Source organism: Lactuca virosa, chromosome 3 (genome assembly GCF_052849685.1).
Source record: "Lactuca virosa cultivar CGN04683 chromosome 3, Lactuca_virosa_CGN04683_v6, whole genome shotgun sequence".
Lineage (NCBI taxonomy): Eukaryota > Viridiplantae > Streptophyta > Magnoliopsida > Asterales > Asteraceae > Lactuca > Lactuca virosa.
Window position 1 is genome coordinate 200410266 of NC_136428.1, and position 24898 is coordinate 200435163.

General features: G+C 37.1%; 1 protein-coding gene across 2 annotated transcripts; it reads left to right on the plus strand.

Annotated features, from left to right (window-relative positions):
• The first annotated feature begins 3723 nt into the window (after positions 1–3723).
• LOC145166912 (glucan endo-1,3-beta-glucosidase 3-like) lies at positions 3724–5617 on the plus strand. Of its 2 annotated transcripts, none has more exons than XM_079085967.1 (3): positions 3724–3876; positions 3957–5048; positions 5302–5617. In XM_079085967.1, exons 1-3 carry the CDS (start codon positions 3825–3827, stop codon positions 5331–5333), a joined length of 1176 nt encoding a protein of 391 aa, XP_078942093.1. In that variant the 5' UTR covers positions 3724–3824; the 3' UTR covers positions 5334–5617. The 2 variants fall into 2 exon arrangements, with proteins under 2 accessions (XP_078942093.1, XP_078942092.1); XM_079085966.1 differs by having other exon boundaries at positions 3726–3876; positions 3951–5048.
• The last annotated feature ends 19281 nt before the right edge of the window (positions 5618–24898 follow it).

The window sequence follows — 24898 nt, forward strand, 5'->3', positions numbered from 1 at the left end:
ATTGGAATTAAGAAGCAAATATATAAAATAAATCATGGAAGATTCATATTTAAATCTGCAAAGCAAATTATTAATGTTTATCAATACCTATTATATATGGGATATAACAAAAAAAGATATATAGTTGTTTGATATTATAATAAAATAACGATGAAAAGTTATTAGGAAAAGTCGAAAACAATGTAACTCCTAGGGATGTTATTCGGACCGAACCGAACCGAACCCGAATAACCCATAAACCGAATAAGGGTAATTGCATGAACCGAAAACCGAACCGATTAACCAATACGGGTTCAGTTCGGTTCGGGTATTAATCGGTTCGGTTCGGTTATTAGCTGAATAACCCGAATAACATGTACAAGATGATTAATGACCTAATATAACCGAAAAAACCCGAATAAACCGTATTAGAATTCTACAACCCGAATAATAGAATATCAATGTAGTTTTATACATCAACATAAAACATTCAAAGACTAAGATGTAACGCCCGTAGATCCGGGCTAGTCAATTTAGAGATAATAGGGGTCGAAAACGACTTTTCGACAAAAGATTATTTAGAATAAATAGTCTTAACCAAGTTGTAGAATACGTCTCAAGGTTTCCGTACATATAAAGAACGCCGAAATCCGAGTTATAACGAAGAAGTTATGACCCGTCAAAGTTTTACGGCAAAACCGACATGACACCGGGAGACGTAAATAGTGAATTTACGATAGAGAGACTTTTAGCCTTAGCGATCTAAACGAAAGTCGTAGAAAACGTTAAACCGAGAACATACAAAAAAAATACGCCCAAATCTGACTTCGTATGAGGAAGTTATGAATTTTCTAAGATTTGGCATAGTAGTGCACGACCCGAAACTCGAATTTTAGATCGGGCGGTTTTTGGCCTACGCGACCTAAAGGAGAATTGAAGATCTCATTAATAGGAACTCAACGGTAAAAAAGACAGACGAAAATGGAGTCCGTATGTAGAAGTTATGAATTTTACGCGTACATTTAACAGTATAATCTCCTCGTACTGTTAAATTTAAGATTGGTCGAGATTAGCCGACGGAGTCAAAATGAAAGTTGTAGATCTTATTTTTACCTACGCGTGGATATAAAGAACGTCAAAAACGGAGGTCGTATGTGAAAGTTACGGATTTTAGAAGTCGGAAGTGTGCTGTGCGAAAATGGGTGATGTGGCACAATCTTGGCCATTGCTTTCTCCCCAAGTCTTGCCACTAGATGGTGACATGTGGCACCAAGTTCAGCCATTTTTCACTCTATAAATAGAACCTATCACACCCTCATTTTCTTCACACATTTCCCATTCTTTCTTCTCTTTACTCTCTCTAGAACCTCTCTCTAGCCCCGAAACCCCCCGAAAAGCCTAGGGAACCTCCCTAGCACGAGGCGGAAGCCCCGGAGTGCTCGACGGCTCCGAGAAGAAGAGCTTTTCGGCTCAGGAACGCTGCTCCAAGCAAAGCCCGATTTTCTATAAAACCCGCTGTAAGTGAGCTACGCCTACGCTATTTTTAATATATCGTTTATTTAATTATAGTAGCGTTATTAGGAACTTATAATAAGTACTTGGGCTATTATTATAGGTTATATAAGTATTGTTTAACGCTTATATAATAGTAATAATAGCTAGACTATTAATTAGTCTCGGCGAATAATAGACTAAACTCTAGTGGTAATAATACTAGGTTTCGTCGAAGAAAATTATTTTTAAGAAGCGAAGCGCTGTCTGAGTTCGGATTCACCACCTTTTCAAGTGAGCGCATAGTTACTTTCATCTTACACATAGATATGAAGTATTTTAAATAAATTACGTGTTATGTGTGCATATTATCTGTATACTTTCTATCTATGCCGGATGAACGATTTTATACATGTTTTAAATGATTTAAACTGTATATATATATATATATATATATCTACGAGAATATGTTGGGTAAAACATGGGTAGATGTAATAGATGGGATATGAGTTGGATGATGAGTTGAGAGGTGTTATAGACCACGAGGTGAGTGTGAGAGGTGGACGATGTGAGAAGCCTTTCCCAAATGATGGCCCCGTCATCTAGTAGAGTATTGATGACAACCACAGACTATTCTAGACAGTCCAGTGGAACACTGGCAGGCTCGCAACCTGTAGATGTTGTGAACGATGTGTTCACCGGTGTACTCTAAAAACCCATTGACATGTATTGCGAGTGGACTCTCGAAATCGATACTGTCAATAAACGAGATAACCCTAGCAGCTGTGCTCGAAGGACAATACTGGTAGCTGCGCCTCACATAGAATGTCACAATTCTGGCAGCTGCGCCTAAGTGATAGAACTAGCAGCTGTGCTTGACAGCTGTGTCATTGACAACGATGGACTTTGTGCCGATTCCTTAGGAATGAATGAACGAGGAATAATTGATTCTTAGGGTAGATCCTTAAGGGTAAAGAAGATAATGGGGATGGGTAATTGGGTTGATTGTTTGATGTTTAAACATAATAATTATATTATTGTGGGTTGAAAACCCTATGTACTCACCAGGTTTTCCAACCTGACCCACTCAGTTTATTTGTATCACAGGTGTCGATATGAAGTTATATTACACTGAGAGATTTAAAAGAGATGTAGATCACTAGTGTAAATGAATGTAAGTTCTGTTTATGCTTATGTTTCTGTATTAACGATGACATCCCAAATGTTTTAAAATGAATAAAAATACATTTCTTCGAAAATGCTTTGATAACGTATTTATCATGTTTTTCTGGGAACAAATTCCGCAAGATATTTATTAAAAGAAGTACTCTGATTTTTATAAAGCATAAACAAAATCGGTCTTTTCTGGCCGTGAAAATGGGGATGTCACATAAGATAACATAATAACACATTGAAAGAATACCATTTACATAGTAGATTAATCTAATGAGAATTAATTTCTTTCTTGAGTTTTTTGAGTTGGAGTCCAATTTCCATGACTAACAAAGTAAGAATTCGTGAATCCTTAAAGACAATAGGAATGATCGATTTTTGAAAGTTTGAAACAAGAGGAATGATCGACAGAAGTGATTTTGAGTTTGGAAATAGATAAGAAGATTGGTCGATTTTGAAACAACGAGAACGAGGATAGGTTTTTTTTTTCTGTTATTAGACAAAAGTATGAATCGTGATTTTGATTTCTATCGATTAGAGAAAGGGGAGGAGGAATGCTTATTCGGGTCGACTATTTAGAACCAAATAAGCTCTTATTTGGGTAACCCGAACCGAATAACCCGAGAACCGAATAAGCATAATATAGATACCCGAAACTAGAATCGAATTGCTTATTCGGGTCTAATTCGGTTCAGTTCGGGTTTTCGGACCAAATTCTCATCCCTAGTAACTCCTATTATATTGTGATTGTAGGAAATGATGGTTGTAAATGAGTTTTTCAAAAAAGAAACAAAAGTCCGGTTTTAAATGTCAAGTAGAACTATTTTTATTGATTTTCAGGGTTCGATCGGTCCGATTGAACCCATTCTCTTACAAACCGGTCAGGTTTTATTGATTCGACGCAACCCATTGTAGGTACCATTGATTTTTTCATTTTTACCGACTATATAATTTCTAGATTAGCTATTAAATAAAACAATATCGTAAATTAACATTTGTAAACCAATAATTCGAAGAACATAAAGTTACCGTTTGAAGTCTTCACATTTTCAGAAAAAAAATCCGTATCAATTTCCCATTTCCCAAAAACTTTACAGGGCATTACCAACACTCTGACCCATCACATACAAGACCTTCATTTCTTGTTTCACTTCACTACTTTTCTCTCCGATTCTTTCACAATGTTGAAAATGGCGGGTCTCTTGGCTCCTCTTTTCTTCCTCTATGTTTCTGGTAAGCTCAATCAAAACTCCATACTTCCTTCTTCTTCTTCTTCTTCTTCTTGCTCAGATTTGTGTTTCTATTAGTTGCAGGTCAAGAACTGCTACAAATCTCAAGTCTCGATAACCATGGTTCAGTACAAGAGGCATTACAGTCGACATCACATGCAATGGGAGTATTCTTGGATGAAGGGAAGCTCGACGAGGTGTCAACAAGCATTTTAATGGCGGAAACATGGCTTAGGACTCATGTTTTATCTCGTTACCCTTCTGTAAATGTAACCACCATTGTTGTTTCTAATAGGCTTCTGTGTGGTGACAAAAGCTTTGAAAACCAAGAAGAAATTTCGAGGTTAACACTTGTTGCAATGGAGAACGTTTATCATTCTCTTGTTAGATGGGGCTTAGAGAGGAAAATTAGAGTTTCTGTTTTGATTTCCTCAAAATGTTTACTCAAATCGTACCTTAAACCTGTTTTTAAGTTACTGGAAGAGATAAATTCAACTTATACTTTGAAAACACATGATTTTTCGGAAGAAACTGTTGAAATTTTGAGTTCAAACTTGAAATCCATGGCGGATTTGGGTGTTTTCCGATCGAAAACAGTGAATGTGATATCTTTTGAGACGAAACAAGAGAAACCCAGGTCAAGAAAACTCGCATCGGAGGTGGGTTACTCTGTTCCCTCCGACGCCGCCACTACCCCTCTCCCACCGCTCATCGGGGTCACTTCACCACCGCCGCTGTCTCTACCTTTTGCGCCGGAGATGCAACCTCCGATGACGGGTACACCTAACAGCCCACCACCGCATTATGGATATGATCTACCGCCCTGCAATCCCTATCCTACTCCTCATCACGGCCGCAGAGGTCGAGGTGCAATGGCTGCTCCACCCCCGATGGGCGACGGTGGTGCGATAGCAGCACCGCCACTTGCGCATGAAGGAGTGTGGTGCGTTGCGAAACCCAGTGTGCCGTCGGAGAAGTTGCAGGAAGCTATGGATTACGCCTGTGGAGAAGGCGGCGCCGATTGTGACCCGATTAGCCCCACCGGAAGCTGTTATTTTCCGGACTCCATTGTTGCTCATGCTTCTTATGCTTTTAACAGTTACTGGCAGAAAAACAAGAAAAATGGTGGAACATGTGGATTTGGAGGGACTGCTATGCTCATCGATTCTGACCCAAGTAAGCAATTTTCCGATTAAAAGATTCAAAGATTCAAAGACATTACTTTTCAAAATACAAAATTCAGATGAATCTTTTTAGTTTTTCAACTCAAATAACTTTCCAATACTGAAGTCCTATTAGAATATCATCTGGGTTTTCGTTATCTTCTCTATATTCTAATCACTTTGAATGATTTTGAAGATTAAAAATGAAAAAGTTCGACTTAAAAATGAAGTTAAAGATGGTGTTTAAATTTGGGTTCTTTTTGCAGGTTTTCGTCAATGCCATTTCACGCTTGAGTAATTTTGGGAGGATTAAGTCGATGTGGAGGAGGTTGTGGTTGATTATGAAGAGATTAATGTTTAATTTTGTGACATGTGATTTTAAGCTTATTAGTATAGAATTAGGCTGTCATTGAGAATTTGGAATTTGTGGTGGTTTTGATAGTAACTCTTTTGAGAAGTCACCGAAAAAATTTCTCCCATCGGATAAGCTAGTTCGAAAATCAAATATGGTTTGTTAGAGAATGTAATCTTAGTTCACAATGAATTCAATGCATTTTGTTTATGTTAGGAATTATTGAAGGATGGATTAATAGAACCTCATTTATTATGATGATTTTTAGTTGGTTTGAAGGTTGCGAGAGAATTGAGGTGTTGCCTTAGCTCTGTTTAGCAATGTTTTAAAACCCGGGTTTTTAGTTGACCCGGTGTGATGACCGGTTCACGGGTCAACCGGTTGAACCGCCGGGTCAACCCGGTTTATGGCCTTTTGCTATTTTCACATAATCTACACAATCAAAATGTTGAAACAATGATCAATTAACAATAAATGAACTGTAAACTAACCAAATTTGTCACAAAACCTTGAAACAATGATAATTAACAATAAATGAACCGTAATTGATTTCACAGTCAATTGATAATTAACAATAAATAAACTAACCAAAGTCAATTGATAATTAACAGTAAATAAACTAACCAAATCTATCACCTGTAATTGCTAATTAACAATAAATGAATTGTAATTGATAATTAACAATAAATAAACTAACCAAATCTATCACCTGTTTCAAAAGAAAAGCTAATCAGAAGTCATAGAAGAAAATAATCTGATTTCAAAGTCAATTGGAGAAGAAAATAAAAAAATCTATCACCTGATTTCACAGTCAATTGATTTCACAGTCAAAAGAAAATTGATTTCATAACAGCTAATCAAAATTAGATGAACGGAAGTCGTTGTAGCAGGAAAAAAAAGAAAGGAAGTAGCTGTTTTGCAGCTAGTCATCAGTTGCTGAGTTCATAACAACAGTCGCTGATTTCATAACAACAGCTAGTCAAAAGAAAATTGGGGTTTCGGTGGAGAAGGAACAGCCAACAGGAACATCAGTCGCTGTAGCAGGAAAAAAAAGGAAATCGTTGTTTTGCAGGAAAAAAACTCACCTGGAGAAGAATGGAAGTCGCCGGAGAATAACGGAAGTAGCTGGCTCGCTGCTGAGGTCACTGCATTGCAGTCGCTGCTTTCTTTCAGTCGGTGCTTTCGTTTCCCAGAGAAGAGAAGAACGAGCGATACTCACTTAATTATGCAAGCCCTAATAAACGGGCCAATCCGGTTTTTACCGGTTCAAAGTACCCGGTTCAACCGCGGTTTATGGTAAACCCGGCCGGTTCGATCCGATCGGTATTTTTACTAAAAACCGGTCTCAATTGACCCGTCTTCTATCCCGGGTCACGGTCCAACCGGTTCAACCGGCCGGGTCGACCCGGGTTTTAAAACATTGCTGTTTAGCATCTTAAAGGTTTTGTTATGGCAACATCGATATTGCTCACTATAAATATCCATATTGCTAGTTATAAAATCAAGATGGTTTCACCCAAATATTGTGTTAATAGTAATGTTTTAAAAATCGGTTTTAGCCGGCCGGTCGAACCGAAAACCGGAGAACAGAGTGGTTACAGTAATATCGATTCTATACTGATTTCTTGACCGGATCGAATCGAATGTTTTTCCAAAAATTGAGTTGAACCGATGTCATAAAAATTGGTAAAAGCCTGTGAACCTGTGAGTTAGACTTGGATTTCACCTAGTCCGTTAACACAAGTTCATTCCAACACAGATTGAATATCGATCGGCCATTAGGTTATCCCTCGATATTCTTCCCATTTGAGCTTTCAAACATTGATATTCTCAAATTAAAAATGGATATCTTCAAATTAAACGTCAGATCTTCTGAAATTGAACGTCTTCCGAGTGTCTGATGGCCATTATACCATGTATGTGTTCGATTTCTCCAAATTAAGTGTCAGCCAACATCCACCGTGTCCAATTTGTTTTCTCCAAAAATCCACCGTGTCCAATTTGTTTTCTCCAAAAATTGACTTGTGTGTTCGACTTTTCTATTTTTCTGAGGTACCTAGCTGAGTTATATATGTGTCATTATATTCATTAGTGTCATTATATATAGTGTGTATGTTGGATTGTAATTTTTATATTCATTAGTGTCTATGTTTATGTGTCCATGATTTTACTATGTCCGGGTTGACCCGACGATTGAACAATTTGAACCGGGAACCCGTCACCAGATCGGTCAACTACAAAAAACAATTTTTAAAACATTGTTTAATTGTAGAACTACACGTGTGAAGCCTATAATCTCGAGATCCATTGAAAGAGTCAAAGAAAAATGGGAAAATGATTTATAGTGGAGTGAGTCGTTCTAAATGGTTTGCGAGAGAAGGCTAACAGCCGACAACACAAAATCAGCGGCGTGTGGTACCATAAAATTTACCACAAATATGTGGGAAGTGCGGCTTCTAAATACAATCAATTTCCAGCTTAATACAGTGAATTCACAGTTTAAGACGCAAAATTCACAACTTAAATAATAAATTCATAGAACTACACGTGTGAAACCTATAATCTCGAGATCCATTGAAAGAGTCAAAGAAAAATGGGAAAATGATTTATAGTAGACTGGGTCGTTCTAAACGGTTTGCGAGAGAAGGCTAACAGCCGACTACACAAAATCAGCGGCGTGTGGTAGCATAAAATTTACCACAAATATGTGGGAAGTGCGGCTTCTAAATACAATCAATTTCCAGCTTAATACAGTCAATTCACAGTTTAATACACAAAATTCACAACTTAAATAATAAATTCATAGTTTAATACAAAAAATTATACATTTTCAGCCAAATTCCATACTTAAAACTTACATTTATACTTTCACACATGAAGACTAGCGTTTCTTTCAATGTTTAATTTACACAATATTCACAGTTTAAATTTTACACACTTTATTTAAAATTAGAGAAAATCAGATCTATATATAATGCTTTTTTCATATAATATCTTAGAAGCAATATAAAAAATTCAAGTTTAATAAAAAAAATTACAATTTAATACACAAAATTATACATTTATACATTAAAAACTATAGGCTAATGGTGTATGACGATTAGCCCAAACACAACAGTCATACGATACAAATTAAAGGGCCTTACCGGGAACTAGCAACACCTTAATTAAATAATACTTAAGCACTACTCGACGACATGTGATTTTAAGCTTATTATATATATATATATATATATATATATATATATATATATATATATATATATATATATATATATATATATATTAAAGCGTAACAACAGGGACTTTAGGTTTTTGACACCATTCTATGGGGTTTCATACTTTTGCTCCCTTCAATATTTACCCATGCAATCTCCACCCAGAAGTATATCTAATTGTGCAATCTCCACCCAGAAGTATATCCACTTGTCAATTTGGTCCCTGCCTTTTGTAAAATTGTTCTATTTAAATACTTTTTTTCGCGTTATTACAAATTTGGTCCTTCCTTGGTCAATGAGTAGTGAACCCTACTGTATACTCTTAGAGTTCTTCGTCGCTCTTACATGTTTTTGAAAATTGTCGTTTTTTGGCCAATTTTTTTTTAGAAAACTCTAAATTATTTATAACCCATGCGATGCATGGGCTCTTTCCTAGTTAGTATAGAATTAGGTGTCATTGAGATTTGGAATTGTGGTGGTTTTGATAGTAAATCTTTTGAGAAGTCACCGAAAAAATGTCTCCCATCGGATTCACAATGAATTTAATGCATTTTGTTTATGTTAGGAATTATTGAAGGATGAATTAATAGAACCTCACTTATTATGTTGATTTTTAGTTGGTTTGAAGGTTGCGAGAGAATTGAGGTGTTGCCTTCGCTCTCTTTAGCATCTTAAAGGTTTTGTAACGACAACATCGATATTGCTCACTATAAATATCCATATTGATGGCTATAAAAATCAAGATGGTTTCACCTATATATTGTGTTAATACTAATGTTTTAAAAATCGGTTTAAGCTGGCTGGTCGAACAGAGAACATGAGAACAGTGTGGTTCAAGTATTACCGGTTCTATGCCGATTTATAGATTGGATCGAATCGGATGTTTCTCCAAAAATTGATTTGAACCGGTTCATAAAATTGGTAAAAGACCGTATGAACCTGTGAATTAGACTTGGATTTCATTTAGTCCGTTAACAAAAGTTCATTCCAACCCAGACCGAATATCGATCAGCCTTTAGGTTATCCCTAGATCTTCAGCATTCAAAAGTTGATATTCTCAAATTAAAAGTGGATATCTTCAAATTAAATGTTGGATCTTATGAAATTGAACGTCTTCCAAGTGTCCGACGGCCATTGTAAAATGTATGTGTTCGATTTCTCCAAATTGAGTGTCAACCAACATCCAACTTGTCCAAAATTGTTTTCTCCAAAAATTGACTTTTGTATTTGACTTTTTTATTTTTCTAAGGTATCTAGCTATCAGTATATTCATTAGTGTCATTATATATAGTGTGTTTGTTGGATTGTAATTTTATATTCATTAGTGTCTGTTTATGTGTCCATATTTTACTATGTTCGGGTTGACCCGACGATCGAACAATTTGAACCGGGAACCGGTCAACAGATCGGTCAACTACAAAAATATGTTTTTAAATTATTGGTTAATTGTAGAACTACATGTGTGAAGCCTATAATCTTGAGACCCATTGAAAGAGTCAAAGAAAAATGGGAAAATGACTTATAGTGGAGGGAGTCGTTCTAAACGGTCTGCGAGAGAAGGCTGACAATCGACTACACAAAATCAGCGGCGTGTGGTACCATAAAATTTACCACAAATATGTGGGAAATGCGGTTTCTAAATACAATCAATTTTTAATTTAATAAAGTCAATTCATAGTTTAATACGCAAAATTCACGACTTAAATAATAAATTCATAGTTTAATACAAAAAGTTATACATTTTCAGTCAAATCCCATACTTAAAACTTACATTTATACCTTTAGATATGAAGACTAGCGTTTGTTTCAATGTTTACTTTACACAATATTCACAGTTTATATTTTACACACTTTATTCAAAATTAGATAATCAGATCTATGTATAATGCTTCTTTCATATAATATTTTAGAAGCAATATAATAAATTCACATTTTAATAAACAATTTTATAGTTTAATACACAAAATTATACATTCACAACCATATTCTCTACATAAAACTTACATTCATACATTAAGAACTGGAGGCTAATGGTGTATGATGATTAGCCCAAACACAACAGTCGTACGATACAAATTAAAGGGCCTTAACGGGAACTAGCAACACCTTAATTAAATAATAGTTTAGCACTAATCCTACGAATGCAACGTGCAAAGAATGCAACGTTACATGGAGCGCCTTGTTAGACGTGCAAGATGAAGGAGGGAGAATCTGTCTGTCGCCACATGCAAAGAATGCAACGTTACGTAGAGTGCCTTGTTAGGCTTAATGTGCATTTTGATGAGGAGTTGGCTATCAACATAGTCCTAAACTCCTTACCTAGTTATTATGATCATTTCATTCTGATCTATCATTTGAACAACAGTGAGACCACCTTGAATCAACTGCACAACCTCCTGCAAACAACTGAAGCAGGAATAAAGGGAAAAAGTATTGCCTCGACTCCTTTTAGTGCTCCCGTCCTATTCATTGGACATGGAAAGGGTAAATAGAGGAAAGGTCCTCCCAAGCAAAACTAAAAGGGAAAGTCTCATGCAGGGTCATCCAGTAGTGGCCCTAAAGGAAAGTCCAATTCTGATCACCCACCCTCTTTTGATTCCAAAGAGGCTATCTGTTTTTACTACAACGACAAGAGGCATTGGAAAAGAAGCTGCCCAAAATATCAACAAGATATAAAAGATGGCAAGGTGAAGCCAACTTCTGTAGGTATATACACTATTTCATCTAATAACTCATCATCTTCTCGTTATTGGGTCCTTGATACAAGATGTGGATTTCACATTTGTTCTGATTTGTAGGGGCTAAGAACAAGTGAGGAGGTGGAGCACGGTAGAATGAACTTGATCATGGGGAATAGTCGATCTTCACCTATTACCAAGATTGGAGTTTATAGTCTAGTGCTTAGTAATGGAGTTAGTTTAGATTTAATAAATTGTTGCTACTCGTTAGAAATGACACGAGGCATTATTTCTTTTCATGCATTGTTCAAACAAGGTTTTAGATATTTTTTTAATGATTTGAATGGTTCAATTTCTGCTTAAAAAAGTTTTTTATTTTGAAGCTTTACCTTGTGATGGTGTGTATGAAACTGTGATGTGCGTAGACAATTTTGGCAATAATGTATTTCAAATTGATTCGTCTAATGGTATAGAAAAAACATGCTTTGTGGCATTGTTGTCTTGGACACATCAACAAGAAATGCATCGCCCAACTCCAAAAGGATGGAGTGTTGGAATCATTTGACCTAACGTTAGATGATGCATGCGAATCTTGTATTTTGGGTAAGATGAAAAAATCACCTTTCAATGGATCTTGTGAAAGAGGTGAAGGTTTGTTGGACCTCATACACACACATGTGTGTGGGCCCTTCAGACCCACCATAAGGAATGCAAATCGATTTTATGTAACATTTACAGATGATTATAGTAGATATGGCTATATTTACTTAATCAAACATAAATTAGAAACCTTTGAAAAGTTCAGAAAGAGTTTAAACATGAAGTCGAGAGTCAATTGGGCAGGAAGATAAAGATGCTCCGATCAGATAGAGGTGGAGAGTATCTTAGTGCTGAGTGCCACGACTACCTCAAGGAATGTGTAATAGTTTCACAATTAAGCCTTCCTAGGACACCCCAACTTAATGGTGTGGATGAGAGGCGCAATCGAACCTTGTTGGACATGGTTCGTTCCATGATGAGTCGAGCTTCTCTTCCGATTTCATTCTGGGGGTATGCCTTAGAGACTGCCGCCCATATTCTTAATCTCGTCCCAACTAAGAAGTTTGCCAAAACACCTCACGAGATGTGGACAGAGAAGGTTCCCTCGTTTGCACATATCAAGGATTGGGGTTGTGAAGCTTTCATTAGACGAGCGACTCACGACAAGCTTGAACCTCATAGTGAGAGATGTATTTTCATCGGCTACCACAGAAGTCCTTTGGATATTTGTTCTATAGACCTAGTGAGAACGTGGTCTTTGTAGCACGAAGAAGAGTCTTTCGCGAGAGAGAGCTCATATGCAAAGAGGATAGTAGGAGTACCATTGACCTTGAAGAGATTCAAGACTCAAACAATGAAGGAACATATGAAGACGCTAGGGTTCAACTAGAGGAAGAGATTATAGTTGAACCAGTTGACAATTCATTACCTCTTAGGCGTGCCAATAGAGTTAGCATGCCACCTGAGTTCTATGGTTTCCGTATAACTACAGATGGTGATACGTTTATTATTGATAGTACACTGGCAAATTTGGATGAACCAACTAACTACAAGGAAGCAACGGCAGGCCCTGAGGCAGCCAAATGGAAAGAGGAAATGGACAGCGAGATCAAGTCCATGTATGACAACCAAGTTTGGAATTTGGTTAATCAACAAATTGGTTGGAAGATAGTTGGTTGCAAATGGATCTTTAAGACGAAGACCCAAAATGGATGGTAATGTGCACACATTCAAAGCACGACTGGTGCGAAGGGCTTTACTCAAACCCCAGGGGTTGACTATGATGAGACCTTCTCACTAGTGGCTAAGATAAAATCTATCAGGATCATGCTAGCCATAACTGCCTTTCATGACTATGAAATTTGGCAGATGGATATCAAAACCATTTTCCTTAATGGGAAGTTGGCTGAGGATGTTTAGATGAGTCAGCCAGAGGGTTTTGTTGATGCAAAGTTTCCCAATAGAGTGTAAAAGCTTGATAAATCCATCTATGGGTTGAAACAAGCTTCTTGTAGATGGAATCTTTGTTTCGACGAGAAGGTCAAAGAGTTTGACTTCTCTAGAAGTAAAGATGAGTCCCGTGTATATCTCAAAGCTAGTTGGAGTATAGTAATCTTCATAGTATTGTATGTTGATAACATACTTCTTCTAGGAAACGACATTCCAACTTTGCAAAATGTTAAGTCTTGGCTTGGAAAGTGTTTCGCTATGAAGGATCTAGGAGAGGCTACTTGTATTCTGGGGATAAGAATTCTAAGGGACATGAGTAAAAGACTAATTGGGATTAGCCAAAGTATATATTTGGAAAAGGAGCTAAAACGTTTTAGTATGGAAAATTCCAAGAAAGGAGAACTGCCCATCCAGAGTAATACCAAACCGAGTAAGACTCAGAGTCCGAGTACCGATGCCGAGATAACAGAGATGAGTAGAATTCCATACGCTTCCTCCGTTGGATCTATCATGTATGATATGACATGTACTCGCCCTGATGTGTCCTTTTCTTTGAGCATGGTCAATCGTTATCAGGGAAATCCAGGTAAAGCTCATTAGATAACAGTTAGGAATATTCTCAAGTATATGCGAAGGACTAAGGACTGGGTCCTAGTACTTGGTGGTAGTGATACATTGAGAGTGATTAGGTATAGTGACACCAGCCTTCAAACAGACAGCGACAACTTTCGTTCTCAATTTGGATGGGTGTTTACCTTGAATGGAGGAGCAGTTGCTTGGAAAAGTTCCAAACAAGCGACAATGGCTAATTCTACCTGTGAATCAGAGTATATAACGGCAAGCGAAGCATCGAAGGAAGAAATTTGGTTGAATAACTTCATCAGAGATCTTGGAGTTATGCCAACCATCAAGAGCCAATTGAAATTTTCTGTGATAATGAAGGAGCGGTTGTGTTGACAAAGGAACCAAGAGATCATGGCTGATCAAGACATATCGACAAAAAATACCATTTCATCAGCATAGAGTAGAAGAAGGTCATCTTGTAGTGAAGAGGGTATCAACTAAAGAGAATCCTACAGATCCACTCACAAAGGGTCAGAGTAGGGCTAAACACATTCAGCATGCCAGGAGCATTGGTCTGAGAGATGATATTAGTTTTAGTAGTTAGATAGCTAGTTTGAAACTTGTAACAAAGTAATTGTAATTGACTTTTGGTGATTAAATAATAGAGAATTATTTATGAGTTTGTTTACTACCTTTTGTCAATTGTTTATTCTTGTGTTTCATTTCGCATGTTTTACTTCCCAAATAATTCGATTATTCAAACTCCATAGTCGATCAAACTTTTGGAAGTAAGTGATGAATTAAGACTGTCATGAATTGAATTTTAAATTGTCTATAGAGTTTTAGACATAGCAATAGTATTGATACAATGTTCATGAGTACTTAGAAATGGAGATTTAAGTATTAGATTAACCCACGCTCGAGAATTACTTCATGGAATATATCACGAGTAATTCTGAGACGATACTATCTTATAATCTCAAAACAGAGATATAAAAGTTGCGGTTTACAAGTCAGTTGTCCATTGGTAATACGTAAACGCATCAGTAACTTGATGTTATAAAGCATTTTGTTGTGTATGATTTGATGAGTAAATGGTCAAAGCATATAAGTCAAAGTTTATTCGTTCCTTTTGCCCTAACTGGAAAAACAATATCTTTGGGCCCGTCTTTGATTTGGTGTTGACTTATAGTGTCGGGCCTGACCATGACTAAATTGATGTGTTTAATGAGAAGTTCTATGTCATTACAAATTAGAAATCGGGTGTAACACCCCGAATCTCAGGTATAAACTTTTCAGCCTTATATTCATTTTGAAAGGTCTACTCGACGAGGTGGATGCCCTGACTCATCGAGTAGGAACGAACTTGGCCGCATGTCTTAAGTGACCAAATCGACGAGCTGGAGGACACAACTCGACGAGTTAGAGTTGGAGGATGAAACCCTAATTTCCAGGGTTTTTGCACCCTATTTAAAGGGTCATTAGCCTCCCTTATAGCCCCCTTGAGCTCAGAAACCCTAAATCGCATTTACTCTCCATATTTGTGTGTTATTAAGCTTGGGAGGTGGATTTTGGTGAGAAGAGATTGAAGTCCAAGGAGCTTGGAACAAGGAGAAGTTGTGGATCCGAACTCTACTCCATATTAGCATTACTTTGAAGGTAACAAGTCCTTACCTTGGCTCTCAATTAGCTAGATCTCTTTATACATGGGTTTAGAACCCTTTCCAGTGTATTGTTGTGGTATTTCCGGATTTGGGGCAAGATCTGAGGTTGTAACTTCAGATCTGGACTCCTTTAGCCCCTTATTGTCACAAAGTTCTAGTCTTTGTCAAGCTATGGCCATCTCCTTGCCTTAAGCTTCTTCTTTATCCTATTTTTGGCTCTTAAAACCTTGCATGCACGTAAAGTTTGCAACTTTACGTGGTAACTAGGCCCTAGGAGACTAGATCCACCAATTGGAGCTTTGGAGCACCTTAAAAACATTTGTATAAGAAGTGGACTGCATGCATAGACGACTCGACGAGTCCGATGAAGATTTACCATGGTTGGGTTCTGCATGGACACGACGAGTCAGTAAGGGTTTTCCCCCGACTTCTGGACACGCATGGACTCGACGAGTTGGTTGGAAACTCGGCGAGTCAGTGAGGGTTTTATGACATTTTGAGTTCTTGAAGAACTCGACGAGTGGCTAGTTGCACCCGACGAGTCGGGTCAACATGGATCGTTGACTTTGACCTTTGACTTTGACTTTGACCAAGGTTTGACCAGTTGGACTTTTGAGGGCATTTTGGTAAATTGGGATTCTGATGGACTTGGTCCTATGGTGGTTATAGGTGGTGGGTTTCGTGACAGTGATTCGGGAGTTGATCTTATAGCTACAGTTCGACACTTGTGAGGTGAGTTCTTCTTATTATATCAACAGGGTCTAAGGCACCAATGCCGGCCCTTTTCGGATTGTATCCAGGTTATTGCTTGATATGCTTATTGATTTACATCCTGGTAGTTAAGATGGTGATATGCTTAGTGAACTGGTTAGGTATGTATCCTGGTATGTAGGATGATGCTATGTTAGTGACCGGTTAGGTCTGTATCCTAGTTATAGGATATTGTTATGATTGATGATCTGTTAGATTAACTTGACTGTTATATATGCTAGTGTATGATATTTATGTGCACATGTTTGCTTGATTGGGGGTTGGGTTGAGGCGGTCCTGTTTTGTTGTTACACCCCCAAACCAAGGATGGCGGAAACGTCCGGGGGTGGAGGACTTCATGTATAGTATCACAACAACGAGTATAATAGTGCTCAAAGTAATTACAACCATCATAAATATAATTGAAAAGGTTACACCATAGTATATGTTTACATGTTTCAAAATCAATTACATTATGATGACAAAATGAACTGTTTGACGATTTAACGTCCCATCCTCAAGATGTTGTTGATTTCCTGTTTCACTGATTTCCTGAGAATACAAGTAGTTTTGAAAAAGTGTCAACAATTAAGTTGGTGAGTTCATAAGAGTTTTATTTGAGAAAGAAGCCGTTTTCCTTGTAAAAGCGATAGAGTATGATTCCAGAAAATCCAATATTTTCTTTATTAAGTGTGAAATGAAAGCTCCTATGTTATGCAATAATGTACCCTTGAAGGACCCGTAGATTCCTTCTATAATCACCCAATGTATATAAGTTATATAAAATTTAAGTTAAATAAACCGTCGAATATAATGGGTCTGCCCTAGGTCCATAACCAAACAAGGACCAGGAAGTAAGGCGGGCCCACCAATTCGAAGTCGATTGTGACTAGATTCTTATATAACTATAGCATATACACTTAACAATTATAGCTGAAGTCTAACAATTCTAGATGAAATGTAGTGTTAATAGAACTGTGATTCCAAAGAAAATCCAATATTTTCTTTATTAAGTGTCATGTAGTCCTAAATCCTAGGACCGAGAGTATGAGTGTGTTTTAAACTTATAACGTGTTTGTAGTTTTAAATAGATAAAACCCCTTTTAAAGTAGAATGTTCCCTGTAAACTTGAAAGATTGTTAACTCCCTATGTGAGTCGTTATAACCATACAACAACCGGATGACCTGCTGCGACGTTCTTCAGACGTCGGAATGTTAATGACATTTGTCACCCCAGACCTGCCGGTCTAGCTGTTGCATGCAGCTAAGGTGTGGGTTTGTCAGACCCAATATAGATCTATACACAATTATCACGCTCTCCCTACAAGAGACTCTGGTTATAACTAATTCGAGATTTTTAACCAGTACTCAGAGAGTACAATGAAGACGTGTCTCACAATTTACGTTAACTAGTTTACATATAGTTTGAGTATTAAACCCCTTCCGTGGTGGAAGTGAAATCATCTTTTATGAAAAATACATTAGTGATATGTATCCATAAACTATTACTACTGTAGTTTATCAAGTAGTATATGAAAAACCCATTTGTTTTGAGAGTAAAACCTTTTCCATGTAGTATGCTTTTATCGAAAATTCATAAACTATACTTAATGTAGTTTATTATATGTGTTCAAAATGAATGGAGGAAAAACCTTAACATGAATGGCTAATTTCTGTTTATGATGTTAAACTAACAAGAATGCATCCAAACATTTAGAAACTTATCGTTATGCACTTTGCTCAACATACTACAAAGTGTTGTTAATGTGGTAAGCCATGTAACTAGTTTTTAACCTTTCTGCATTGTTTTAAAAATATCATAGAAAAATCATACGAAGTCGAAAGCTGAATCCGTAAACTCTGAGAGTTCATAAAATGTGTCTAGTCTATTCATAATTTTTATTATAATTTTTAGAAGTCTTTAACTTGTGTGAAAGCGTTCATATTCACAAACTGGTCCGAATTCGTTTCTGAAATGATAGGCAGTTTTGTAAAAATCACCATAAATCATTGAAAAATCGTATGAAGATGTGAAAGTAGTCATTTTAAAGGTATGAATGTGAAATATTTTCATATTAAACAGTTTTGAAAGATATTAAGTTTAATATGGTCAAAACAGTCCGTGAATAAGACTCAACTTTTCTGATGAAAGCTGTTGTTTGAATTTAGTTAAGTTTTTGGTATTTTAACTTGTATCCCCCCTCTAAAACTTGAAGAAAACATGAAAATGTAGGGGTATGAACTCACCTTGTGTGATTCCAGTGGATGGATGATGAAGAAAGGAAGTGGTCAACTCAAGAACAATTAGGAGGTGCTTGAAGATTCGAAGATCTAACACAAATATGAGGATGTTTGTGTAAGAAACCTATGATTTGAGTAGAAGGAAGTGGAATAATCATGTGTGGGATAGTATTACTTACCAAAGGTAGATGAAGAACTTGTGATCAACCTTTGAATATTCGATATTAGAGAGGGAAAGTGAGAGAAAATGGAGTTTTGCTTCTTGGTGGAGAGTGAGTGAAATGGGAGGAGAGATAAGAATTTCTCCAGCCTTTCATCAAGATTATGGCTGGAAAAGAGTGGGAAAAGGACGATGGAATGACCAGGTAAGGTGGAATAGTGACTAAGGCTGGTCATGGAGTGGGTATGGGAGGTAACTTGTGTCCTTGCCCAAAGGATAAGTCAACACTCCACCTAAATATCTCACCTACTAATTTTGGATAAAGATTGCACTCAAAGCGTGATTAAATTATGAAATATGGGGTCTTATATGTTGAAATATAATTTTGGGTGAAAATCCCACGTTAAAATCATGAAAAACGGGCCTAAAACGAAGTCGTGGTCGAAAACCGGGTGAAATGGGGCTTACAGCGAAGCTTCTCGGATGTGGGCCGGAGGTTCGGTCCCTGCTGTCATGGACCGAAGGTGAAAGGAAGCGAAAGGAGGTTCGGTCCGAAGGGACCTTCGGGTTCGGTCCTCCGAGGTTTGGGTTCAGTACATGACAGGTTCGGGTTCGGCCCCTATAGAGAGGCTTCGGCCCTAATAGAGAGTTTCGGTTCTAGAGAGGCTTCGGCCCTATATGGCTATTTTTGAAGGTATCTTCCCGTTTCGAGCGGTTTTTCACCAAGTTAAGTTTCGGGATGACCCGGATGATTATAAAAAGTTGAAAGAAGTTTTGAGAGAGATTTGGGAGAGATTTTTGATAGAGAGAGATAGAGTGAAAGAGATTGAGAGAGATTTCGTTTGCGACCTTTTTGAGTGTTTGGCTTCGCAACGCAAGGTTCGTAAATCCTGTTAAGCCTCGTTATGAATGTTATACGCCCTCGAGGGGTATGGAATAATGTTTTGTTGAGTAGTTTCATCACTTACCCTGATTAGGGTTTTGAATTTCCGAACACGTGAAAAATCTAAGTGATACTTTGTATTAAGATCGCGAGTTGTACAATAGGAAACATAACGGAAACCCTAATATACAAGGGTTAACGGAGTTGACCGGTTTTACTTGTCGACTTTATTTGACTTTGACTTGACCGGAAATTGACGGTTGTCACATCATCCCCCCGTTAGAAGGAATTTCGTCCCGAAATTAGCGTTTTGACTGGGACTACGAGAGTTTGGGGAAAAGATGTGGGTACTTTTCGTAGCACATGGAATTGATATGGTAAGGACCAAGCCATGTTATGTTAATTGACCACATTTGGACATCTTATTGTAACCGGTGTTAAGTCGATTTAAAACCACCAGTGATTGTTTTGGAATGGTGGTGTATTCTATGTATATGCCTTTATGCTCTCCGCTTTATTCTTGGTATTACTACTCTGAATATTTTATAATGTAATTAGCGAGTACTAGTATTACGAGTGCTTCAACAATTTGTGATGAAATTTGCAATATAAGTCTTACCAGATCTTTTATAATCGCTTGGTGTAAACTAGTCATATATCATTAAGATTGCAAGGGCATTCGGATGAGTGACCGCGCCTTAAGCCCACAACCAAACAAGGAACAGGAAATAAGGCAGAATTACACATCCTAAGTCTATGGAATCTTAATGATATATAACCATGATGTTTACACTAGCCATCATAGATTCACCAGTATGCTTTAATCGATGCTAGATTTAGTAAAAAAATTTAAAATCTAAACGTTGATGTTAGAACATGTACCGATATTTAAAGGACGTTCCGGGGTGGTCTCTCCTGCGGTGATCATAAGTACCCTTCCACCATCACCAACATTCCTTGCTCTTGGGCAGTCTCTTTTAAAGTGTCCCGTTTCGCCACACTGTAACAGGCTGGGCTTACTCTAGTGATTATAATAGTGCTCAAAGTAAGTACAACCATCATAAATATAATTGAAAAGGTTACACCATAGTATATGTTTACATGTTTTAAAATCAATTACATTATGATGACAAAATGAACTGTTTGACGATTTAACGTCCCATCGTCAAGATGTTGTTGATTTCCTGTTTCACTGATTTCCTGAGAATACAAGTAGTTTTGAAAAAGTGTCAACAATTAAGTTGGTGAGTTCATATGAGTTTTATTTGAGAAAGAAGCCGTTTTCCTTGTAAAAGCGATAAAGTATGATTACAGAAAATCCAATATTTTCTTTATTAAGTGTGAAATAAAAGCTCCTATGTTATGCAATAATGTACCCTAGAAAGACCCGTAGATTCCTTCTATAATCACCCAGTGTATATAAGTTATATAAAATTTAAGTTAAATAAACCGTCGAATATAATGGGTCTGCCCTAGGTCTACAACCAAACAAGGAACAGGAAGTAAGGCGGGCCCACCAATTCTAAGTCGATTGTGACTAGATTCTTATATAACTCTAGAATATACACTTAGCAATTATAGCTGAAGTCTAACAATTCTAGATGAAATGTAGTGTTAATAGAACTGTGATTCCAAAGAAAATCCAATATTTTCTTTATTAAGTGTCATGTAGTCCTAAATCCTAGGACCGAGAGTATGAGTGTGTTTTATACTTATAACGTGTTTGTAGTTTTAAATAGATAAAACCCCTTTTAAAGTACAATGTTCCCTGTAAATTTGAAAGATTGTTAACTCCCTATGTGAGTCGTTATAACCATACTACAACCGGATGACCTGCTGCGACGTTCTTCAGACGTCGGAATGTTAATGACATTTGTCACCCCAGACCTGCCGGTCTAGCTGTTGCATGCAGCTAAGGTGTGGGTTTGTCAGACCCAATATAGATCTATACACAATTATCACGCTCTCCCTACAAGAGACTCTGGTTATAACTAATTCAGGATTTTTAACCAGTACTCAAAGAGTACAATGAAGACGTGTCTCACAATTTACGTTAACTAGTTTACATATAGTTTGAGTATTAAACCCCTTCCGTGGTGGAAGTGAAATCATCTTTTATGAAAAATACATTAGTGATATGTATCCATAAACTATTACTATTATAGTTTATCAAGTAGTATATTAAAAACCCATTTGTTTTGAGAGTAAAACCTTTTCTATGTAGTATGCTTTTATCGAAAATTCATAAACTATACTTAATGTAGTTTATTATATGTGTTCGAAATGAATGGAGGAAAAACCTTAACATGAATGACTAATTTCTGTTTATGATGTTAAACTAACAAGAATGCATCCAAACATTTAGAAACTTATCGTTATGCACTTTGCTCAACATACTACAAAGTGTTGTTAATGTGGTAAGCCATGTAACTAGTTTTTAACCTTTCTGCATTGTTTTAAAAATATCATAGAGAAATCATACGAAGTCAAAAACTGAATCCGTAAACTTTGAGAGTTCATAAAATGTGTCTAGTTTATTCATAATTTTTATTATAATTTTTAGAAGTCTTTAACTTGTGTGAAAACGTTCATATTCACAGACTGGTCCGAATTCGTTTTTGAAATGATAGACAGTTTTGTAAAAATCACCATAAATCATTGAAAAATCGTATGGAGATTTGCAAGTAGTAATTTTAAAGGTATGAATCTGAACTATTTTCATATTATACAATTTTGAAAGATATTAAGTTTTAGATGGTCAAAACAGTCCGTGAATAAGACTCAACTTTTCTGATGAAAGCTGTTGTTTGAATTTAGTTAAGTTTTTGGTATTTGAACTTGTATCCCCCCTAAAACTTGAAGAAAACATGAAAATGTAGGGGTATGAACTCACCTTGTGTGATTCCAGTGGATGGATGATGAAGAAAGGAAGTGTTCAACTCAATAACACTTAGGAGGTGCTTGAACATTCGAAGATCTAACACAAATATGAGGATGTTTGTGTAACAAACCTATGATTTGAGTAGAAAGAAGTGGAATAATCATGTGTGGGATAGTATTACTTACCAAATGTAGATGAAGAACTTGTGATCAGCCTTTGAATTTTCGAGATTAGAGAGGGAAAGTGAGAGAGAATGGTGTTTTGCTTCTTGGTGGAGAGTGAGTGAAATGGGAGGAGAGATAAGGATTTCTCCAGCCTTTGATCAAGATTATGGCTGGAAAAGAGTGGGAAAAGGACGATGGAATGACCAGGTAAGGTGGAATAGCGACTAAGGCTGGTCATGGAGTGGGTATGGGAGGTAACTTGTGTCCTTGCCCAAAGGATAAGTCAACACTCCACCTAAATATCTCACCTACTAATTTTGGATAAAGATTGCACTCAAAGCGTGATAAAATTATGAAATATGGGGTCTTATATGTTGAAATATAATTTTGGGTGAAAATCCCACGTTAAAATCATGAAAAACGGGCCTAAAACGAAGTCGTGGTCGAAAACCGGGTGAAATGGGGCTTACAACGAAGTTTCTCGGATGTGGGCCGGAGGTTCGGTCCCTGCTGTCATGGACTGAAGGTGAAAGGAAGCGAAAGGAGATTCGGTCCGAAGGGACCTTTGGGTTAGGTCCTCCGAGGTTCGGGTTCGGTACATGGCAGGTTCGGTTCAGCAGGTTCGGTTCAACAGCTTCGGGTTCGACCCCTATAGAGAGGCTTCGGCCCTAATAAAGAGTTTCGGTTCTAGAGAGGCTTCGACCCTATATGGATATTTTTCAAGGTATCTTCCCGTTTCGAGCGGTTTTTCACCAAGTTAAGTGTCGGGATGACCCGAATGATTATAAAAAGTTGAAAGAAGTTTTGAGTGAGATTTGGGAGAGATTTTTGATAGAGAGAGATAGAGTGAAAGAGATTGAGAGAGATTTCGTTTGTGACCTTTTTGGGTGTTTGGCTTCGCAACATAATGTTCGTAAATCCCGTTAAGCCTCGTTATGAATGTTATTCGCTCTCGAGGGGTATGGAATAATGCTTTGTCGTGTAGTTTCATCACTTACCCTGATTAGGGTTTTGAATTTCCGAACACGTGAAAAATCTAAGTGATACTTTGTATTAAGATCGCGAGTTGTACAATAGGAAACATAACAGAAACCCTAATATACAAGGGTTAACGAAGTTGACCGGTTTGACTTGTCGACTTTATTTGACTTTGACTTGACCGGAAATTGACGGTTGTCACATTTGTGCTGAACCCCAACATACCCAGGGCGGTCCGGATAGACTACAGGCCCAGGAGGCAATGCTAGTCAGACCGAAGGCCCGGCGAGTGGTCCGGATAGGCTGTAGGCCCTGCGAGGCGGTCCAGATGTGCCGAAGGCTCGAAGAGCGGTCTAGATAGGCTGAAGGCTTGCGAGGCGGTCCAGTCAGGCTGAAGGCTCATTATGCATGTTGTTTGCTTATATGTTATTGATATGTTTTACGGCGTTGGTATTTTGGGGGTAACTCACTAAGCCTTCGAGCTTACATTTATCGATTATTGTTTCAGGTACTTCTGATAATTGCGGGAAGGCGAAGGCGTGATCGTACAACTCCTCATATTTTATGATTTTATGATTTGATTCTGGGATACTCTGACATTAAAAAATTTTGAAAACAAGTTTTTTTAATAATTATTGGTTTTGAACTATTTTAAAAAGTTTATATTTGGCATGATTTTTATGGATGTTACATCGGGAAACAAAGTAGTGGACAATGACATAGATTACATATTCCATGTCTCATGTGCAAATGATATCTCGTAGAACAGAGGATTATATGATCACTTATCTTAGGACACGTATATGACTGGGTCAGAGTTTGACAGCGGCTTTTGGAAGCTACAATTTGCTGATCGATTTGGAAGTTATAATGGCAATTATAGTTATAGACTTATCCAAGTGGGAGACTGTTGGATTAGGTGTCTAAGCCCATAACGATAACTGGTATAAACTATAATTGATAGTAGCACAATCCTTTTGGGTTGCCCTTAAACCTAGCAATTGGACAAGATGATTTTTTTTGGAGAGAGAGGTTGATTTATTAATTGATTAATAAATTGAAATAAATTATTTATTAATATATTATGAAAATAATATATTAATTAAAAATAGTAATACTTAATTAATAATTAATCCTAAATTAATTGGAATTAATTTTGGGATTAATGGAATTAATTAAAAGTGCAGGGTCTAAAGTGCAATTGTTCAATAGTTGAACAAAAGGCTCTAGAATCTTCCACACATAGGGTGGACGGTTTTAGGAGGGATATTCTAGGGTTTCTAGAATATCCAATGTGGATAATAGGGAAGTAGATAATTACCAAATTTGAATTAATATTAT